Here is a 22615-nt window from a genome sequence, read left to right on the forward strand (position 1 = left end):
ACCTACACTTTATCTCATATATATATTTTTGCCATTTAATGAGCTCAACAGTATTCATTCACATTATCAAAACCTTTAAAATTTGTATAAATAGATGTGAACAGAAAGTATCAAAGCTATACAGCATTGTGTGTGTAAAGGTTCAGTAGGCTCTCTTTAATTGTTCAATCTCATCTATGAAGAAGTGGATGAGAAGCTGAGATTATACAATCAAAGAAACATTGCTGAACTTCACTTGACATGAGGTGAAGGGATGAAATCTAAGGAGGTATACAGAGAAGGATCAGAAAAAGACAAGATAACTGTGTGTTGGATAGTTGAACTGAACTCAATGGGTCTGCTTTTTAAACATCCAAAAGGTGTTCTAAAGTTTGTGAATACAGATAGTGTTAGCCAGAAGAAATATAACACATAATAAATTGAGATTTATAGATTAAGCTTGTGTGAATATAAAATTAAAATATTTTTACAAAACTTTATAGCTATAAATTGTACTGGACGAAGTACCCATGGAACGGAAAGTCAGAAACTTTGGGCTATAAAATTGTGTTCTTGATTCTCATATTTAGGTTTTTATTGTAATATTTCGTCTCCATTGTCGGTAATATTATCATTTAACTTTATTGTTGTCTTTTACGATTTGTAGTGCATGCTGGAGATACGTATTTTGATAAAATAGACAGAAAAAACAACCTTTATTCTTCATACATTATTAAAATATATATATTTTTAATTTTAACTGACGTTTCATCTTTGCGGCTTCATCAGTGATAATGCATGCTACTACTTAATATTAAAATATTAGTTAGATTATAAAAGAACTTGTCTCCAATCTTCCATAACGTGCTCCAAACAACGTATAAGTTATTGTTTCACTATTGTTCTAATGCAGTTGTCATACTGATTATACAGTTATGTTAACATACGCCATAGTTTAATAACTTAAAATTTTTTGTTTGTTTGTTTTGGAATTTCGCGCAAACTACCCTAGGGCTATCTGCGCTAGCCGTCCCTAATTTAGCAGTGTAAGACCAGAGGGAAGGCAATTAGTCATCACCACCCACCGCCAACTCTTGGGCTACTCTTTTACCAACGGATAGTAAGATTGACTGTCACATTATAACGTCCCAACGGCTGAAAGGGCGAGCATATTTGGTGTGATGGTGATTCAACCAGCGACCCTCGGATTACGAGTTGACTCCCTAACCACCTGGCTATGCTGGGCCTCTCTTTATAGCTAAATGCATTCTAGATCTCTCTTTCTATATACTTAATTATCTAACTTGAACTTCATTTTGAATGCGTATTTAATCCTGACCGAGGACTAGAGCGTTTTACATACTTGAGATATTATGGTGCAGTAACACTCAATTTAAACAATGAGAAGCTTAGAAAGTTCTTGTAATATGACGCACTAACACATATATGCAGTTAATTGTATCTCATATATACATCACGGTGATTTTCGAAGGTATACATAATGTGGATAAGAGATGGCGCTTCATGTTTTTGAACATTAAGTGTTCGGACTTAGGTATTAGATATCAAGATATAAAGCATAAACATTAGTACAAAAACAATACTGATATACGCTCGAACTTCCATCTTGATTCTTGAATAACTTATTTGAAGCAGCCTTACTTTGCATAAATGCTGTAGCTGCCTTACATGATGAACGTTTCCAATGAGAAGCTTAAGTTAATATTTCTGTAACTTGAAAGTCTTAGCTTTGGCTCTTTTGTTCAGTGTCTGAGTATTATAAAAAAAAATTGGAAGGTCGAAAGTGCTGAAATACGTCATAACTTTGCTATTCAATGATAAGATTGAACTTTGACCAAGTAACATTGAAACAGCTTGACTGCACCTCTGTTACAGCTTACATGTTAGTCCAACGTATCAATTATCAGATTTAACATTAAAGGCTGTCACATACACACTTTAAGAACTGAAACCCAAAGTTATTTGCATCATTTTCAGAGTGCAATCGTTAACAAAGCTGTGGGCCTGATCTAGTCTAAAGTTGTGTGTACTACTTATTTGAGTTGCAATGTTTGTAAGCAAGTTTTTCATTAGGTTAACCAAAAATGTTCATAAAATCATAAAAATTTACTATTTATTTGTCACTGTAAGTGACTGCAAAATATTCTGATGACAGAAATCTTAACTGTTTTGTGCAGTCTGGGCATGTCCAGGCATGAAATCAGGCCAGGTTGGAAGCTGTTCTGTGGAAGTATGCAGCCCAGATCATATGTACGTGAACTACATTTACCTAGGGATTTCAATGATTCAAAGGATTTACTAAATCAGTTTGTGTAAACTGGAGAGCTAAAATAACCCAGAATACAAACTATATCTTTTCATGTAATTAGTGATGAAACATTGAAAGTATACAATACATGCAATTTTTTTCCCTTAAGATATGAGGATAAAGCAGCTAGTAGTAATGACAAGAATTTTAATGAATGAAATTTAGTATGTATAAAATTTGTTGTTTAAATGTTACACAGGTTTTTATAGGTTTGTAACGAAATGGGTAATTAATATCATGATTGTTTGTTTATTTTTACTAGTAATGAAAAACTTGTACTCTTTAATTTTCTGCCCTAAAATAATTTTATAGTTTATTTCATAGTTTGTACAATTCACCTAATGATAATTAAACTTACTTTTCTTATCTTTAAACATTTTATTTCACTTACCAGTGAAATCCTTTTCCAACTAGACTCGAATAATTAAATATATACGTATAGTTTATTTGCAGTCCTTTTCCAACAATTTATGTTCCAAATATAGCAAAGAAATTCATATTTAATTGTTAAATTACAGACTTGAAAATGATGGACTCTGTAGAAACCAGAACATATTTTAAGCACATAAAAGACATAATCTAAAACTATTATTACACTACAGCATTACATTAGCATTTACCATCTATTTTATTTTTAACCCTGACCAGAAGAATTTATAAAAATTGGTAGGAAACAGTGATAACACTACAACCAAAAGGACCACTTGGTCTTACCCCACTGCCCTTGCATATCCACCTTTGAAGAAAGTAAAAATTTAAATCCACCTTCAATTTCAAGAAACTGTTGACACCTCGCTTAAAGAATTTATTGATTTTAGATAATACAACTTAAATGTAGATAGCCTGTCTTTTCCAAATTTTTAACGTTTGTCTTGCCATCTTATCTTCAGAATTGGGCACATTTTGAGGCCTTTATTTTGCCTGTTCCTATGATATAAGATTTTGTGACATACCTTACTCTTTCAAAGTAGAAATTTTTGTTTATTCTAAACACATGCAAGTTTTGTATAACATACAGTAAAGAAAAGTTAATTTCATCTTAGTTATCCTTCTTAATCGTTTATATATATATATATATATATGTGTGTGTACATAGAGGATATAGCTATACCTTTATCATGAAAGGTAAGTGATATATTTCATTGTTAGGATCATATGATATCTTGAAGTTACAATCTCCTTTATGTTTGAATAGGAATTAAGCTATTTGGAGAGTAGCTGTTTGTATAAATCTACAATTATTGATTTATCTAAATAATGGAAGATTTAAAACAAAAAACAGCAGGGAAAAAATTACACACACACACACACATCAGTTAAAGTTGTGACAGCACGTAGATATTAATCTATAACGTGAACTGGAGTGAGATGGTCAGTTTGGAAATAAGTTTGAGGACAAGAGCCAACCTGCTCATATTAACACTCCACTAAAGACAACTGTTCATTGTCTGTAAGGTAATATATGTGCGTTGTTTTCTATAAATTAAAGTTTACTTACATTTAGTTCTCAGCACAGACTTCAGTTTTAGCAGATTTCTATTTCACTTCACAGGTTGGCCTGCCAATCCTCTGCTGTATAGCAAGCCTACTTAATATACTGAGAAGTCAGTTGATCTGAAAATAATTATCTTAATCCATATAATAAACATTTATTCCCCTAAATCACCCTAGTAGCCTGTAGTAAGCCACTATCAGTATAAAGGTTCTGGTTTGACAGGAGTCCATAAATAACAAGTTTTCTTTCTCACATTCATATACCCTAGAACCCAGTTAAGTAATCTTTTACCATTACTTGTGATTTTCAAAATGATTGACCAAGAATACATTTGTTTCACCATCCACATAACAATAACATTTTTCTTTCATAAAGAAAACCTTAGATTTGTCTTTGGTGAATTTTTGGCGACTATGATATTAAATAACTTTAAAAAGCTTCTTTTATAAACATACAGGATTTTTCCACTACAAAAGTAGGAATAAGTGGCCTACAGTTTCCAGGACAGCCCTAATATTTCTCTTTAACCCTTAAACAGCAGGAATGTTGTAGGTTGCAGCATCAATTGTTGATGGCTGCTGTTTAAGGGCTAATAGTAGCAATAATGATAGTTATTGGACATCTGTCTGTCAATGAAAGAAAGCAAGGTGCTATATGATGTATTACTTCAAAATGCTGAGAAAACATTGACTGCTCCAGTACTTAAGCTACTTTTAATTTTTCAGGGTTTGTATTAAAAAGGTATTAATATTTACAAAGTAGTTCTAATATTTCCTAAAGAATGCAATTCTTAAATGTCTATTACAAAAGAAGAGGCTAACATACAGCAATCTAGAGGGCAAAATCTAAAGAAATGGAAGTTTATACATTCTTTACATAAATTTACAGTGGGCTGGTACAGGGTAAACTAAAAAAAAATTTTGGAGAAGACTGGTGTCAAATCCAAGCTCATGAACTGGTTCATTCCATTAGAACAGTTATGAGAAGTGATCGAGTACTACAGTTTATTATATGGAAAATAATTCATCCTGTGTTTAATATATGCCTTTTCTTTTAAATGTTTACTGTAATTTTTTTCCCCCCTCTCTTTACTTATGTTAAATTAAAAGACATTTGTAACATGTTGATAACAAATATTGTGTGTTAACATGTATATCCTTTCTGGCATTGAAAGATGTCATGCTGTATCAGTTGATGTTTTGCATTTTCATACCAAAAACAATAGGCTTCTTTTTGGATATTGCACAGCTGATGTATTTGACTCGAGATACATTACAAATTACAATACTTTTGCCATTATAAACTTCATCTGTATAAAAATTCAGCAATAAATTTTATCTAGGGTACTGTATTGATTTGATAGTTCTTGTAGTTTGGGGATAGTACATCTATAAATAAATTGTATACCAAAGATTTGAAATTTCATAAATTTATTTGATTACCAGGACACTTGTCAGAATTTAACCTTGAAACAAGTGATACACATTATAAATTAAGTGTCTTATACTACAGGAATTTATTAGATTAAGGTATTGCAGTATAATTAAATGAGCTTTGTTAATGTTTGTTTTAGAACAGGTTTTTTAGAAGTATGAATGTTCTGTCAGTACTACTACTTACTTTTGTAAAGATTGGAAGTTTTAAACTCACAGGATAGCATTCCTGAGAAGTTCACAGGTTTATGAAAGAACTAGATAGCATTTCATCATCATGAATATGCTGCAGACAGTGCATGATGTAAAACAGACAATGCCACCAAAAATCTTAGGTGGTGGCCATGTGCTAATTAATTTATGGACAAAGTGTAACCACTATTGACGTCCATGGTATCTCATCTTTCAGAGTATTTGTTTAATTTATACTTTACTCCTTTATAGTATACAGTTTTCTAGTAGCCTAGAATTAGGTTACTATTTTGATATTTGACATTTCCTCCATTGCTAAAAGGAAATTTTAATTGTTATAAATCACTTGAACAAAATTAGGTATGTGGACATTGTGTCTAACAACTTAAGCATGCAACAAAATTTTATAAAAAAGGTAATTATTTTCTCTTAAGTTGAAGACATGTTGATAATGTCTATCAGGTACATGGAAGCATTACTTCTGGTGTCACAATGCCTCATGCTGAATGGTTAATATTAAAATATTTATATATTCTATAAAAAAGGTTGTTTTTTTAGATACTGCCTACTTAGTTTGGAGTGAAGTTATCTATTTATCACCATTGGCTTTTTAAATCCAATGGATTTAATTAAATATGGCTTAAATGCCAGGTTTTAAAATAATTGTTTAGTTCTTAGGAGGTTGCAGTTACAAGTTTCTTCCAACCTTTACATTTAGTTTTGTTTGTGGCATTAGAGATATTTAACTTAAAGAAGCTGCTTCTATAGTAGCAGAGATTTACATTTCTATGCCCTACATTGCAGGAGTTTCATACATAAAGTGATTTCATACAAAAATCCAGTCAGTTTAGTTTTGTTACATAGCAAAAGTTAGAGAAATTGTTTTTGATGAATGTATTCATTTACAATTAAAAACTGGTAACTGGTTTTAATATCAAGATGGGGGGGGAAGTAATTTTCCTATTTTAAATGTTAGGGAATTCAACAACATTAATTTAAGGGTCCTAAGTAGGATTTATTTTAGAAATTAAGGTATTCCTAGTTTGGTGTAGTTAGTGATTTACAACTGTAGGCATTGACTTAGATGTAGGATGGGAGATAAAGCTAAAACCCCCATTAACTTACAGGTGTCAAAGAGTTGTGTATGCAAGAGTTCTAAGATATTAAAATCAGAAATGCAAATTTAAAAAAAATATGTTTATTAGAAAAATTACAGAATAAAGTAATCTTAAATATATATTAAGTATAGAAAATTTAAATTCATCACAACTAAAACATTAAAATAAAAAGTCACTTATACAGCTACTTAAAGCCTATTTCATTCCAAATAAGCCGATACACTCGTCTCTCGTTTTGCTGTTTCAGAAGCCTGAAACAAAAGAATTAAGTTAGTTAATGTTCCCAAAGTTTTTACTGGAAAAGAAACATCTGAATAATATAAAGTTACTTACAATAAACTTACCAGTTTTGTAGGAATGTATGATTAAGTAAATCCAGGATGGTCATTTCAAGGTATAGCACATTTTGTTTCAACTCTGTGATCATTATAGAAGTCATCTCATTGAAATCTTTTGCCTTAAGGAGAAGAAAGTGAGGTGTGTTAATTAATTATGCAAGTAATTAATATGATTAGTAATGAGGGTCCAACTATTTAGCATAGTAGTTGGAAAGACTAAACTTAGTGTTTATATACAAAGTTAAATATATTTAAGTAAGGTTTTAAAAACTTACTTGATGTAGCTGTTCATACACATGTAAAGAATAATTCTGGGCAGATTCAAAGTCATCTTGTAAAGCAGTTGGCAAGAATTGAGATAAGGGAAATAGGCTATTGTATGAGGTCACAAGCTGTCTTGTTAGTTGTCTAGCAAGATAAAGAACTTGTTCACCTATAGTCTAATAAAACAAAATAGAATTAAACTTACTGGATATTGTTTAACTCCAAGTGTATTACAAGTCTCTAGAGTGAGATGACAAGTGATAAACATTAAGTTGTTCAAAATAAGAGAAACTTACAGCAGGTTTAGTATCTGGATCAGTTTCTTTGTTTAACTCTTCCCACAACCAGCAAACATTCTTTTGAAGAGAATCCTTTGTCCAGTTCATAATATTGGACTTTTCTCTGGCATATTGCATCTGGGAGAAGTTAAAGTTAAACTTTAATATGCTTGTCACAATATATGTTAGATATTCCACAGTAGGTAGATTTATAAGTTCTGAAGTTAACAACTTCAAAGTAGAGTGTTAAGAGAATATTTAAACACGTTAAAAATATTGCATTAGCACATTTGCATTTCATTTTGTGATATAGTTTAATAATGTGATTAATAGAAAAGTATGGCTGAATACTGAAGGATATTTGGTATAAGTTTAATTAGTATTAAGATAATTTATGTAATTAAATCTACAGATAGTTTAGTATTAAACTATGAATAAAGGTAGTATTGATCTATAAAAATAGATACTATGTTAAATTAGACATTTGTTGGAGAAGTAGGAACTAAGTATATTGAAAGTTTAGGCTGAAAGTGTTTCTAATTGTAGGAAAAATTCTATAGATGAAGTTTTATCATGTTAAATTAAATTCAAGGTCAATTACTGGGTCACATAAAGGATACCAGGGTTACAGTGAAGTTCAATTTAGATACAACTCCCCAAATTTGTATCTGGACATTTTGAAGTTTCGATACAGCATTAAGGTAGAAGCGTCCTGTGATTTTACTGTAGAGACCACTAATTCTTTCAACAGAAATATCATCTTTCTGATCAACATTCTCTACAGAAATTGCAAGATCAAAAACATGAAAAAGACAAAGTTATTAATTATATTAACAGTTGTAAAAACGTTAGTCTGAAGTATTGACAATATATTTGTACAAATTCACTGGATCAGTTAAGTTGTATGGAACTAAAGTTAAAAAGATGAAAATTCAAAGTTACAGAAGGTACACAAAAAGGTAGTTTTAGATGCAACTAGAAACTACTTACCTTCATTTTCAGTAGGGGGAAGGTAATAGTCTACCTGTTGTTCAGCTACTTTTAAAGCTTTATCCAATACATTAGATACAATTTTCCAGTAAAGTGTGAGTGAAAGGTCAAGTGTCTTTAGACAAGCATAGTCCTTTATTTGTTGAATCTAATTTTGAAATGAAGATTTAGTTAAGAGGAATGTTTATAAGTTTTTACAACAAGTTAAAAGAAGTACACATTAGATTTAATAATTTAACAATGCAAACAGCCAGCAAGAACACATTGAATATTCGGTTTATCACACTATGGAAACAAATAAATAGGAGAGCAAAATATATTTTAGGTGTAATGCAAATATACCTCTTCAATCCAAACTCGTTTATTATAAAAGATGAATATTTATTAAATTTAAAACTAACCTTCTCACTTCCATAAGTTTTAAGTTCATTGTAATGGTCAAAACTCTTCTGTGCGGTGGAGTTGTACAGTTCTGTAGCATCTTTTAATATCTGGAAAGAGCACGATTAGAGTTCCTTGAAGACAATTGTTTAAATAAATAAAGCTTCCAAAATCTAAAATGATTAAGTAATAGGAGGACAAGATTCCAAACACTAACCTCCTCAGGTGGTTTGGCAATAAGTGGTGCCTTTTCTTCCAAGATATTTAAGCCACAACAGGCTAAGTTATCAGCCAGTTGAACTGTAAAAGAAGCCAGATTGAAGTATAACTTAACTGCCAAACCAAAACACGAGTAGTTTTAGTTAGAAAATGTAGTTGAAATTGTACGTGTAGAAATAAAGTTTAGTAGGAACAAAGTTTAGGCTTCATTTTTAAGTAGATAAAGCTTTAAATAACAAAATAAAATCAGTTTAAAGTACACTAGAAATTAACACGTTTCTTGCAACACGTATTGTAGCAAGCTAAGTTCCTGTTAATAATCATTAGAACTAGCACGTTTTGCAGAGTATTCGCCGAAATAAAGACTGGTACTTACTCTGCCCAGAAAGACTCAGTAAGAGTGGATGTGCGTGTCCAGCAACAACATCACGAGTCTTTTCAGCTATGGATAAAGTACGGGCTGCTAAGACATTAGATGTTTTAATGCGGTCGTAAGCGGCTGCAGTTAACTGAGTAGTCATATTTACAAGGGGCAGCAAAGAAACTCTTTTAAGAAAGTCGCTTTTTAATTCTTGTTCATCTAAACAAGATACTTGCTGCTGCTTTTGATCCATGTTGATGTACTACGAATAGAGACAATACAATAATTTTAGAAAGTTCTATAGGGAAAAAAAAAAAGATTAGGGTTAACCACAGTAAAAAAAAAGAAAAAAAATAGCTACAATTATACACTTTAATATATACGAACAATAAATCAAAACTCGGAAAGTAACGTATATCATACTTCATTATTTACATTAATGGTTAAACATAATAACATCATTCTAACTATCAGCATTAAACAACTTCAAAAATAATTAATATCCTACATTAATCTCTAGTAAAGAAATTTGACCCTTTCTCAACTACTAACCAAACCAAGCAATTACACCTAACTTAAAAAACCCACTTGAACACAGCCTTTTATCTAATACGATATTTTGCTATTATCCAATGACAACGCTGAAGACAAATTTCAAGCAAATTGACGCATTGCGAAATTGAATAGGTCATGTGGCTTTGTGATATTCATATGATTCATTCTCAAGTAAACGACATTTGCCGGTCAAAGAAAGAAAGTGGTCAGCTGTCAGACAGTTACCTCTTTCTTTCTTTGAGAACCTGACGATGATGGAAGAAGATCGAAATGTTGATGCTCCTCTACACTAAAAACACTTTCGCAAACCAAACCAGCCGTTTTGACATATATATTCATCTCTACAAGTGGGTTTTCTCGTCATCATTGATAAGTAGTGGTCTGTTTAGGTTTCTTGACGTAATGAAAATATATTGTAACACGGACATATGATGACATGAAACCTGTTTGACAAAGTTTGAGTCATGGTTTGGTGTTCATAACAGACTTGATAGTTTGATGGAACTTGTACATTTTATTATACATTTATTCCCAGTTGGTAGTAAGTGATACAATTCCCTCCAAAATATCTAACATTTACAACATTAGAAGTAATGCTGTGATCCGTTTCCAAAGGAATTGAGGACAAACGAGTGGTTGGTTATTTTGTGGTGGCAGGCTTGCCAGACAACTCCCAACCTCTGGAAGAATTCACCCATGATGGAATTACTCCTAAAACTTCTCATACTCTGACTTCTATCATAGACATCACAGTTATCATCCATAGTCAAGAAGAAATAGTGCCTCAAGGCTATACTTGCATTGAGAAAACTCCTTTGGGTTTTCCTGCAGATCTTAACCATGGTAGCTTACGAAGCCCCAGCATTTACTTGTGTTATCACAGAGGGAGAGATAAACCTCCATTGGTGGACATTGGGTGAGTAATGAGTTTTTGTGACGATTCTTGAAACTACTATATTCAGTTAGTAAATATAGTTTTTAACTATACATATAAGTAGTCAACAGACAAATGTTGATTAATTTTAAACAGACTATTCAGAGAAATCTTAACAAATTGCAAGCTTACTTACATATTTCAAAAACCTAAAACATTATAAATAAACATAACTTGTCTAATTGATTTTACTCCAAGTAGTTTTCAAATAACACTATGTTATTTCAATGATGTTAGTAGGACTAAGCGTACTGCTATGCAGTTAGTTGAAGTTGAAAAAATTTAACTGCTCCATACAATTTTGATATTATTTCCAGAAACCACTAATTAAGACTTGTGCATATTACTCTCTACAGTTTTCGTATTCTTATTAAAGAAAGCATGGGTTATTTTACAGGGAATATTTCAGATTTATTATTAATTTTATTTTCTCTTCAACAAAGAAGCATGAGAGGTGACCTTAGTTAAGTTTATCAGGTCTTTAAGAGGATCAGTAAGGTCAAGTCCTCTGTCTTGTGTGATATTCATAAGATAATAGGATGGGAGGACAGAATTTAAGATTTTAGAAAGACAGACTAGACTCCAGTTTTCTAATTTGTCAGTGATTTCCTGAAAAATGAAGGTGATTTTTAAATTTGTATTTTTTTTTAAAGGAAAGTGTACAAGGAAAGCCTTGAATAACCAAATGATCCAGTCTTGACTTTATGTTATGTTTGTTTCAGAGTAGTTTAAGAATATGGATTAACAAAACATGACACACAGTGTGACAAAGGTTGATGCTTTAGAAACATCTGAACTTAAAGGAATCAAATGGTACTCATTTGTTTAGACCACTCTTTACCTAAAAAGTTTTATATTGTCACTTTAACCAGATAAAAGGATGTTATTTGTTGTATTATAATTGTTTTACATTCCACCAGAATACTCTATAAAACCTAAGAGCGAGTGATGGCAGACAGTCAAGTAGTCCACACTACTGCATATGGTCGATCTGCTAATGTAAACAATAGTGGGTCCCGAACATTTCTTACTTGTAGACGAGCATCTCTTACTGGTCCATGTAACCAACTGGTTGTGACAGATATCTGTGTTATTCTGTCCAGTAAGGTAGTGTATTCATTCAGCCTAAGATTCTAAGTTTGGCCTTGAATGTGCAATGACCAAAGTTGTAATAATGTGTTTAGTTTTTTACCTGAAAATAAGTAATTTACACAGACGACTTCTCGTGTGGCAAGAAAGCAATCAGTTAAGATGGTTTAATTTTACTTATGGTTCTTAAGTGTATAAAGATGTAAATGTAGAGGCATAATATGTAGATAAATGTATTTTAACTTTCATCAGTATGTAAAAAAGAATGAGGTATACAAGTATTATTTATTATTTTGATTTTTATGTAATTCATTTAAAAGATGATTTTAAATATATTTTAGGGAGAAACACGACCTCATGCATTCTGTGTAATCAATAAAATGTTGAACAAAGGAATGGTAAGAAGTTTTTATTTTATATTAATACTGCAAATATGTTTATTTAACTTACTGGTTATGTAGAGAAACAGTAGAGAACCACTTGAGTAAGTTACTGCAGTACTTCTGAGGTTATTTATTGGTTGTGTTTAAATTGTTATTATATAAAGAAATCTTCAGTTTTAATTAGCTGTGTAAAGAGCTTTTGAGTTGCATTAGTTGATAGTCTCTAGGTAATGTATTATTGTTTAGTGTGTTCATATTTAAAATGTACTGTGAAGGCTTGGGTGGTAGGACTTTGACTTATATTCTGTGGGTCATTGATTCAAATTCTATGACTGAAAATGGCCACCATGTTAGTAATTAGTATGTTATAATGTGATAATCAATAACACTTTTCATTGGTACAAAGTTACCTAAGGTTTGAGAAGCTATCTTCCCTCTGGTTTGTCATTTCTAACTAAGAGTAGCTTTGTGTGAAATTGAACAAATGAAACAATATATAGTATACTTAAGAAACAAACCTTCATATATTTCTTTGATGTTAATCTTCTGTTATGGTTGTTTTTTAAACATATAGAAATTTTTAATTGTAAGAAGCTTTAATAAAGGAAATATAAAAGTAGTAACAGACACACTAAAATTGGCAATAACAAATAATCAAAAATGTTTTAGAAGTAAAGTATAAAACAAAATTCTGTCTTAATATTAACAAACACAACTGTTTTCAAGACACTGCAGATGAACATTAGACTAATATTACAGGATGTCACACAAATATTAAGGTACAGGTACTGAATTCTCCTAATTTGTGTTCATACATTTAAAAATAATGTATTCACAGGCATATGACCAGGGTTTGCGGTGACTTGTATAGTGTGTAATTTTACCAAGTACTTTAACAAATGTTTGTTCTGAAATAAAGCAGAATTTATCTCGATCTATAGGTACACAACAAAGACGTAATTTCCAAAATTGTAAGTAAATAAAGTCTTCCCAGTAGGACATCTGTACACTTACGTGCATACACTGTTAAAATCCAGGTTATTCTTGTGGAGGACAGGCCAAAGATGGCCTTGTTTATAGCTTTGTAATAAATTAAACAATCAAGGTTGTAAATAAATACTTCAACTGTAAATTTCTATTGATTTTGTAAACTTGCTTATTTTTCCTTAGGGTAACTAATCCTTGATTTTATTTTTATATAAAATAATTGTTCTTTTATTCATCAAGCTTCATTTAAAATAATGTTTTTGAAGTGTAGCAGGCGATTTAGGCTTAGGGCTAAAATCTCAAATAATTACAGAGAATTAGTTTGAGAACAGAAGATGAGTGTTTTTCTTGTATTCTTGTTTGTTTTTCTCTTTGTTTAGCATGATTTTGTTTTTCTAAATCAACATTAAAACAAACAAACAAAAAAACTTAAATGCTAAAGTTATCTAATATTATAAAGTTGGGCCACATACCTATTCTGTAATAACATTCAAATATACTTGTTAAAAAGCTAAAATTTTCTCTCATGTTTAACAGGCTCATTTGTATAATTTACTTGTAGAAACTTCAATGTTTTGTGTCTACTTTCATCATGGTGATTTATTTGTTGTTTCTAAAGGTCTACCTCTGTTATAAAAAGTCAATGAACAGACCAGACATTTTGTGTTTTAAACCAGGTAGGAGAAATAGCTTTTGTGTTCCCTACATTTTTTGCTGTATGGGTAAAAAAGCTCAGCAGTAAATTTGTAACATCTGGTGCGATGGGGATTCAAACCTACGACCCTCAGATTACGAGATGAGTGCCTTAATCATCTGGCCATGCTGGGCCCATGAAGTATGTTGAATGCAGCACTGTTTAAAATTAAATGTTTGTGATGTGAAAATACTAAGTCTGTAATTTCATAAAAATTAGGGATTATAATTACTTATATTATTAAGGTAGAATGTCAAAAAAGAAACGTGTATCTTTTTTTAATTTTGCTGAGATATGGTTTATGTACTGAATCAAACACAGTGACCCTGTTCACTTCTTTCCATTTTTTGAAATGATTCATTATATACTCTTACTACAGTATTAACCTTGTTATATCTATCAGTTACTTTTATATCCTACGAATAAACTTATTATATCAGGTTGTCCAGAAATAAATGTTGTTTTGGAATTGCGTAGTTTGGAAAAGTATAAACCATCGTTGTGAAACATGCTTTAATCAAATTAACAGCTATTTGCCTCAACACACTTTTGCCAACGTGTAACGATGTTGTTTATGTCCCTGCTGCACAATTCAGAGTTTCTATGGTCAATGAACTCCCTGAAAGTTTCTTTTGCAGGAGCTTGGTTTTGAAAACATTTATTGTTCAAAAAGTTGTCTTGAGAAAATGAAATTATGTAGGGGAAAGGTCTTGGGAATAAGGTGGATGAGGCAGAACCTCCAGGGATCGAAATTTTCTATTTAAAGCCGGACATGACCATTAAAAAAATCAAGTTTAACTGACACTTTCCCATCTATCACCGGACAACGTGACCAGTGTTCATATTCCTAACATATCGGACGCAAATACATCATCCCCTCAAAAATAAGCGAAGCAAAAGCTGTGTATGCACAGCCCAAAGATTTTGCTTAAAAGTATATTCTATAATGAGTGGAAAATAACTTGCAAAATTTAAGATTTAACTTAAGATAAAAAAAAGCAAATTTTAAGAAACGGTCGTGAAAGCTCGCAAATACGCTTTTTATGTCGCCTTAATATTAAATTAGCCTTGTGTGCTCCGCAGTGAAAAAACAAAGCTGACGGTTGCTTCTCTTTTATTTTTGCCTGGCATCCACTATACGCACCACTCATGTTAGCGGCTCCATTATAAGTTTTTGCTTTTAATCCTGACAGTAGTAAATTGAGTCTATTCAGTACATCAAATATAGTCGAGAATATTGTTTCACCAATTGTATTGGAAGCACTGTACAAACCAAGAAATGTCTCATGGACGTCAAGGTTCTCATCTACGTTCATACACATATTGCTTCCTGTTCGGCATTTGTAACATCTTGAGTGTCATCAACCGTTAATGCAAAGATTTTACTTTGCTGCACTTCGTGTAATAAGTTTCTCGGTATTTGATGGCTGAACATCTCCATTATTTCATTCTGAGCCTGGGGTGATGTGAATGTGATTTTCTTTAACAAGTAGGCCGTCGACTCAGGATCTTCGTTTTACAGGAGCTTCATTAACTGCAGGAGGTTCCTCTCCGTATCAGTATGTCCACGTACTGCTAAATCTTGATGCAGTAAGAAACGTAAACTTTTGAATATTTTGCCTGGACTTCTTTTGCATTCTTCCTGCTGCTTCCTTTTTTCCCATCATGTAGCTGGACAGTCACTGGAGTTACATCAAGTGAACCTTCTGGAGATACAGCGAATCTGTGCTGAGAGGAGGATTGGTGTTCGTTGACTTTCTGTTTTGCCTTTTTCCAGTTGCAAAAACAGGTGGATATGAAGGTATACTCCACTGACCTCTCCAATTTCCCTGTAAAAAGGCCTCTATTTTCTGCCTTGGCACAATGAAAGCATATAATTTTTGAGTCTGATTGTCGACGTGCAGCCATGGGAACTCATCAAACCATTTGCCCTGGAAATTGCTATTTTGATATTTTGCTTTCTGTCGTGATATTAGTTGTGCGTCTGGGTGATATGGCTTTCCACACTGTATCTGTGGAGTGTCAGCTTTTTCATTACTGCACAAACTTGTTTCACAACTATCTGGTGGTTCATGATGTACAATAGTTGCACCAGCATTTTCAGTCTCGTCCTCTGATGAACATGGTATTTTCTCTGTATGGCAAGTTTCTATTCCTTTGCTTGAGGTTGTTGGATTATCTATATCTGCATTGTCACTTGTAGTACTAGAAACTGGCTTGCAGAACTGTCTAATATCGGAAAGTTTCAGACGCTTGCTTGTCATAATTGGAATCTGTTTCCCAGATGACTCAACAAGCTAAAATACAATCTTTATTGAAAAATTCTAACGTACAACGAACGAAGATAGAACAGAATGGAAGTAGGATTGAACTGTACAATGTATTTAAGTCGAACGCGCGAACCTCACAGTGACTACCGAGCTGACTGACCGCCTGGGCATCGCTGGGACAATAATGTGTGCTAGTTACAACACAAGTAATTGCAAGTTTCTCGAAAAATACTTGAACAATTACAAATATATTATATTCCTGTTAAAGCTCATCAAAAAGGCAAACACGTTGGGATATAATGTCTATAAGCACGTCTATTAAATAAAAACACCTAAACAAAAACTAGCAATACAATTCGAGTAGAGGCTTCAGGCCGTTGAAATCGCTCCTTTTGTGTTCTAATTATACAAGAAAATAGAATATTTTTACTATCTATGATAAGAGAATATAGTTCTTTTACCATAAAGCACGAGCACTTTATTAGAGGGCGGTGATGATTTGAAATTTCATGACTAATGACGGCCACAAACACAGGTCTAATGAGCCCTGTTGTAAAATCGATGCTCAGAATTAAGGGAGCGGAAGGGGGGGGGGTAATGTAGGGCGCGTCTGGATCTGAGCAGCCCGAACCTGTCGTTAACTGTACACTAAACATACACTATGGTCAGCGGATTCGGCAGCTAAGGAGAGTAAGGTGTTCGACAATAAAACCGGCTAGACATGCATAAGAACAAATGGCGCAGGAAAACCGCACAATATACACATAAGATTGATGCAGCTGCAAGCTACAAATGGCCTGCCAGATCTACATCACAGGAGTTTACGCTTGAGAGTAATATTTTCGAATTTCATGCTCTGTTCAATCTGTTGTGTGTGTTTTTTCGTATAGCAAAGCCACAAAGGACTATCTGCTCAACCCACCGAGAGGAATCGAACCCCTGATTTTAGCGTTGTAAATCCGGAGACATACCGCTGTACCAGCGGGGGCAATCTGTTGTGATGAAAATTTTACTTAATCTTACACTACGTATGGCCGGGCATGGCCAAGCGTGTTAAGGCGTGCAACTCGCAATCTGAAAGTCGCGGGTTCGCATCTTCGTCGCGCCAAACATGCTCGCCCTTTCAGCCGTGGGGGCGTTATAATGTGACGGTCAATCCCACTATTCGTTGGTAAAAGAGTAGCCCAAGAGTTGGCGGTGGGTGGTGATGACTATCTGCCTTCCATCTAGTCTTCCACTGCTAATTTAGGGACGGCTAGCACAGATAGCCCTCGAGTAGCTTTGTGCGAAATTCAAAAAACCAAAAAAACAACAAAATACACTCCGTACAAGACGTAGGTAGATTGTGTGATAGTGCTTGCAAGCCTTGCATGTATACTTAGGGCTACTAACTGCTACTTACGAACTATCGCTTAGATCGAAAAGCTTAGAAGCACGCCTATATTAAAGATGTACATTTCGGCTACTGAAAAAAAAAAACTACATTTCGGCCTAATTATGTAATTCGATTGGTAAGAACACGAGAATCACAAGAACAAACACAATGTGTAGGCCTGTGATGCAATAAAACAATTCAACAGACCAAACTGTAGGGGGGGGGGATGATTGTATGCACCATACGACCACCTAAAATGCTCAATTCTAAATATTTTTGTATAATTTTAGTATAAATACATGTACATCTTGATTCATTTGTTTTATTCAGACCTTATGTAAATGACGGGTCACTCTTCCTGACGGGTCACTTGATAAGTATAGAGGTGGAAGTCCTACTGAGCTTCCTTAACACTGGTGTGGTTACTTTTGGTAAAAAGTAGCGATATACTTTCTTTTTTTGTGTTTTTTTATTTTGTTTTTAATTCTTTCAATCTACGAATGCTCTTTTCTTTTGTATTTTCAAATAAATAAATGAAACACAGTGACAGTGTTTACATTAAAAGCGAACATCTACTGTCGTTAATGGCTTGAAAAGGTACCAAAACGTACTCTTCAATGTATATACTCGAAAACAAGAACAAAAAAAAGGGGTCGATAGAGTCGAATATATAAACCAGTGGTTCTCAACCTTTTCTGACTTGCGACACACTACGACAATCTGAAAATTTTCGCGGCACACCTGGAAAGCCTTAACAATTTGCTTAGGCACACGTTATACGGCAAGCGCTAAAAGCCTTAGAACAAAAATGACGGCCAAAGTAAGTGATAATAATGTTATTGTGCATCACGTTTAGATACACGTAACACAGAAGAGTTAACTTAAAAAGCCTCAGAACGAAAATCACGGCCAGAGCAAGCGATAGTATCGTGAATGTGCAGATGACATTAATATTGCTTGCTTTGGCCGTGAGTTTCGTTCTGAGGCTTTTTTAACAGTTTTGCGGTTTTGCAGAAAAATCAAAACTTTTTATTTTTACCTAGGTTTTCAATGTGACGTTTGTGCCTGCTTCCGAGAGCAAATCAAATTGAAGCGAGGCTCTAACGTAGACAAACAAGCTCGCATTTCATCATCGACTGTAAAAGCCTCTCTCTCTTTCTGGCTTTAATTTCAGTCAATGCTGAAAATTCAATTTCGCAAAACCACGAAGATGCAAATGAAAGCAGAACTTCAACTGCTTTTGAACTGATTGCATGATGTCAATTTTTAATGGAGATCCAAAACTCATCCAGCTCTTTTCGGGAAACAATGACTGATAAAATTTGTCGTTTCGTAAATCAATGAGCTGTTCTTCCTCCTCAGTTGTAAGATTTGTTGTCTCGTTAATTCCGAATGGATGGGTCACCCAGTTATATTAGTCGACAGCAAGTGACGGAAAGTAATGTTTTAGTGCGGACTGTAGGTCGCTTAATGTGTTCAAAATTTGAGGGGCAATTTCTTCTTTGACGGACATTCGTTAACAGAAGGTAAACAATCAAGAACTCCTTTCGAGATCTTATTCTTCCACAGCATCACCTTTTCATCGAAGGCCTTCAGTTTGGACGTTGCAGTAATAATGTTTTCAAATGGTCCTTGGAGACTTAAGTTCAGAGAATTTAATTTGTCAAACAAGTCGGAGAGAAATTGAACCTTCAGCCACCAGATCTCATCATGAAAAGAAAATTCAAAACCTCCTTCCTCAACCTCCAAGAAAGAAATTACTTTAGTTTTTAGTTGGACAAGACGCTCTAACACCTTTCCTTTCGAAAGCCATCGAACTTCAGTGTAATACAGTAGCTTTTTGTAGTCTGAATCCATCGCCTCACAGAGAAAAGTCGAGATTGAAATGGCCGAGACTTGATGAAATTCACCAATTGAATAACTTGATTCATAACAGACTGCAAATCTTTCGGTAAAGATTTGGAGGCGAGCGCCTCTCTGTGAATCATGCAGTGAAAAATCCTAATGTTTGGATTTTGTTGACGCACCAGAGTGACGAATCCCTTCTCTTTTCCTTGCATTGAAGGACAGCCATCGGTGCAAATGCTGGCACAGTTATTCCAATGTAATTTGAAGAGCAAAATGTTCTCATTCACCAACTCCAAATTGTCTTGGTCTTTTGCTGTACTTTTAATATCTTTGCAAAATAAATATTCGTTTACGATTTGTCCATCTTTTATGAATCGAACAAAATCCAGAATTTGTTCTTTTCCGCTAACGTCAGTAGATTCATCAACTTGAAGAGACCATAGCAGAGACAATTCATCTTCAGGCGCTTCGAAGTGTTCGCATACTTGATCCTTCAAAACCCATGACCAGTCTAAAATTCTGTGCGAAATTGTGTCATTGGATAAAGCTGAATTGCAGAGTAGCCAGAATGGTAATTGAGAATGTTTCGATCCCAAAGCGATAAAACCTTATTCGATGTATTCGTTTTTGTTCCCCTCGGTGGGCTGAGCAGATAGCCCTTTGTGGTTTTGCTGTAAGAAAAAAAAAATCGTTTTTCTACTTTCGTTGTACTTGATTCCTTGCTTCTGATTCAACACATTCTCCTTTGCAGCACCAGACTTAATTAAATATTTTTCCATGTATAAATGATAAAGCTAATTCATACACGATAAGCACGAAGTTCTGAAGTTGATATAAAATTCCTACCTACAGCGTACTAGCTGTAGCTTACCGCAGAATGATAACGTGTTCCAGAAAGCAGTTTGATTGTTTGATGCATCATTTATGACGTACGAAGCGCTTGTTGCGCCACAATAAAACTAACAGTCGAACCGTTGCAATCGAGAATGAAATTTAAGTATGAACTTTTCAGTGCTCGAGTTTAATGAAAACTATCGAATGTTTTGGAAGGTTTCAGAGTGTCTCTATAGTAGCTTTTATTAACTGATGTGTTCGACTTGCTTGTAAAATCTCAAGAAAGTTGAATGTGTTTCAAAACCACAGCAGCACACCTGCCAATCTCTCGCGGCACCCAGTTTGAGAATCACTGTTTTAAACTGTAGGGTGTTTTAGGATAGTAAGTTGTAAGTTTGCTTTATAACGGTCTAAATTGAGCTAAGGAAAAGGTCTGAAGCTTTATGTTACACTAATGAAAACAATACTTAATTCAAAAGGAATAAACTGACCAGACACTTTGTGGTACACTAACGAAAACAATGCTTGCTTAATTCAAAAGGAATAAACTGACCAGACGCTTTTTGTTACACTAATGAAAACAATGCTTGCTTAATTCAAAAGGAATAAACTGACCAGACACTTTTTCCTACACTAATGAAAACAATGCTTGCTTAATTCAAAAGGAATAAACTGACCAGACACGTTTTGTTACACTAATGAAAACAATGGTTGCTTAATTCAAAAGGAATAAACTGACCAGACACTCTGTGTTACACTAATGAAAACAATACTTACTTAATTCAAAAGAAATAAACCTACCAGGTACTTTGTTTCGTACTAATGATAATATTTAATTTTGTATCAAACATGGACCGGAAACTTAGTGTTTATATTAATGAAAGCAATATTTATTTGGTTATATACACAAAGTGCGTATACTTGCTTTATGGACAGTTGTGTGCTACTGGACTGTTTCAACTGGTCCCGTTATTTTACTTGCAGATGAAACAATTCTGATAGGCAGAGGTCATCCACTAGTGACACATCCAGTTCTTCTTGACTGGGGTCAGCGGTCTTAAAATGTCTTACTTTCCTCTTAATGTTGTTGAACTCAACAGTTCAACTGCACAAAACCACAATCTTTCCAGATTAAGAGGTTTCTCACGTAGTGTTACAAAGGTTCACTGTATAACAAGAGAAACAGCAGTAAAGTTAGAAAGTGAATCTACAGTTAATTAACAGAGTTCAAGTAGGAAAAACATACTAGGCACGATGTTTTATACAAAATAAAAACAAACTTTATTAAATTACTTAGATTAAGTATGCATACTGGACACTGTGTGGTCACTTCTTACTATATTTACGAATATTTCAGATTTGACATGCACACTAAAGTGTAAATTATACACTTATTATCCATATTACTTACTCTTGTACATATTATACACTAATTATCCATATTATTTAATATTATACATATTATACACTTATTATGCATATTATTTAATATTATACATATTATACACTTATTATCCATATTACTTACTATTGTACATATTATACACTAATTATCCATATTACTTACTATTGTACATATTATATACTAATTATCCATATTATTTAATATTATACATATTATACACTTATTATACATATTAATATGTTTATTACTTGTTTAGTTGTAACTATTCAAGTGAGAAATGTTCCTACTAATCAATAGTATATTTCATTTACATATATTATTTTCACTGCACTTTGTTTCTGATTTCTGTTTAAAATTACGTAAGGAATGTTATCATTATGTGAAAATCAGTTTGGTAAATAATAACTTCGTATTTGGTGTAGATATTGGTTAGTAAGCAATATCGTTTAGAAGTAAGGTTACAAATCTAAATAAATAAATAATGTTAAACATTATACTTTTCTCAATAGCCGACTCCACTCAAATTAAGTATGCAGCTTTCTCGGATTGTAACTTGCAGATTATAGGGAACGAATTCAGCCGCAAACCAATAACTATCGCAGCGCAAGAAGGATCATACCTTATGGACCAGTTATCTAGCTCGTGAGTGTTCTTTGTTTTCTTAAACATAATTAGACTTTTACGTTAATTTTATTTCTTTTAAAACAGAAACTACACGTTCTGGTAATTACCAAAAATTGTGTACTCTTATAACTGCAGTATGGTATCATATAATTATTGAATAAGTTTACTCGTTTTCACATGTCACTGATATATTAATTGAAATAATGAATCGAAACCTACGAAAGAGAAATGAGCCACAGA

The 22615-nt window shown here is 33.2% G+C and overlaps 2 protein-coding genes across 9 annotated transcripts; one reads left to right on the forward strand and one right to left on the reverse strand.

Annotated features, from left to right (window-relative positions):
- Positions 1-6610: 6610 nt before the first annotated feature.
- Positions 6611-10006, reverse strand: LOC143240983 (perilipin-2-like). The gene is made up of 9 exons (XM_076484342.1): positions 9886-10006; positions 9393-9639; positions 9015-9097; positions 8818-8907; positions 8417-8564; positions 8047-8204; positions 7445-7564; positions 7160-7324; positions 6611-7003 (listed from the first exon to the last, which is right to left on the reverse strand). Exons 2-9 carry the CDS (start codon positions 9628-9630, stop codon positions 6887-6889), a joined length of 1119 nt encoding a protein of 372 aa, XP_076340457.1. The 5' UTR covers positions 9631-9639; positions 9886-10006; the 3' UTR covers positions 6611-6886.
- Positions 10007-10141: 135 nt separating this feature from the next.
- On the forward strand, positions 10142-22382 carry LOC143240986 (DENN domain-containing protein Crag-like). 8 transcript variants are annotated; one of them, XR_013022126.1, is made up of 5 exons: positions 10142-10848; positions 11787-11973; positions 12297-12353; positions 13945-14160; positions 22261-22382. XR_013022126.1 is itself a non-coding variant. In XM_076484369.1 (5 exons), the coding sequence occupies exons 2-4, from the start codon at positions 11815-11817 to the stop codon at positions 14123-14125; spliced, it is 339 nt and encodes a 112-aa protein (XP_076340484.1). In that variant the 5' UTR covers positions 10142-10848; positions 11787-11814; the 3' UTR covers positions 14126-14160; positions 22261-22382. The 8 variants fall into 8 exon arrangements, 4 of the variants coding, with proteins under 4 accessions (XP_076340484.1, XP_076340485.1, XP_076340483.1 ...); XM_076484369.1 differs by having other exon boundaries at positions 14003-14160; XM_076484370.1 differs by lacking the exon at positions 13945-14160.
- The last annotated feature ends 233 nt before the right edge of the window (positions 22383-22615 follow it).

The sequence above is a fragment of the Tachypleus tridentatus genome, chromosome 13 (assembly GCF_004210375.1).
Source record: "Tachypleus tridentatus isolate NWPU-2018 chromosome 13, ASM421037v1, whole genome shotgun sequence".
Classification (NCBI taxonomy): domain Eukaryota; kingdom Metazoa; phylum Arthropoda; class Merostomata; order Xiphosura; family Limulidae; genus Tachypleus; species Tachypleus tridentatus.

What these genes read in the sequence shown, in the direction of transcription:
- LOC143240983 (XM_076484342.1), bottom strand. Translation starts at nt 9,630, where the DNA reads ATGGATCAAAAGCAGCAGCAAGTATCTTGTTTAGATGAACAAGAATTA. An exon ending in TTGCCAAACCACCTGAGGAG is followed by an intron (nt 8,908 to 9,014) that starts GTTAGTGTTTGG and finishes TGCTCTTTCCAG; the next exon opens with ATATTAAAAGATGCTACAGA. An exon ending in TGAACTTCACTGTAACCCTG is followed by an intron (nt 7,565 to 8,046) that starts GTATCCTTTATG and finishes AACTTCTCCCAG; the next exon opens with ATGCAATATGCCAGAGAAAA.
- LOC143240986 (XM_076484369.1), top strand. Translation starts at nt 11,815, where the DNA reads ATGGCAGACAGTCAAGTAGTCCACACTACTGCATATGGTCGATCTGCT. An exon ending in GTGTTATTCTGTCCAGTAAG is followed by an intron (nt 11,974 to 12,296) that starts GTAGTGTATTCA and finishes AATATATTTTAG; the next exon opens with GGAGAAACACGACCTCATGC. An exon ending in AAATGTTGAACAAAGGAATG is followed by an intron (nt 12,354 to 14,002) that starts GTAAGAAGTTTT and finishes GTTTTAAACCAG; the next exon opens with GTAGGAGAAATAGCTTTTGT.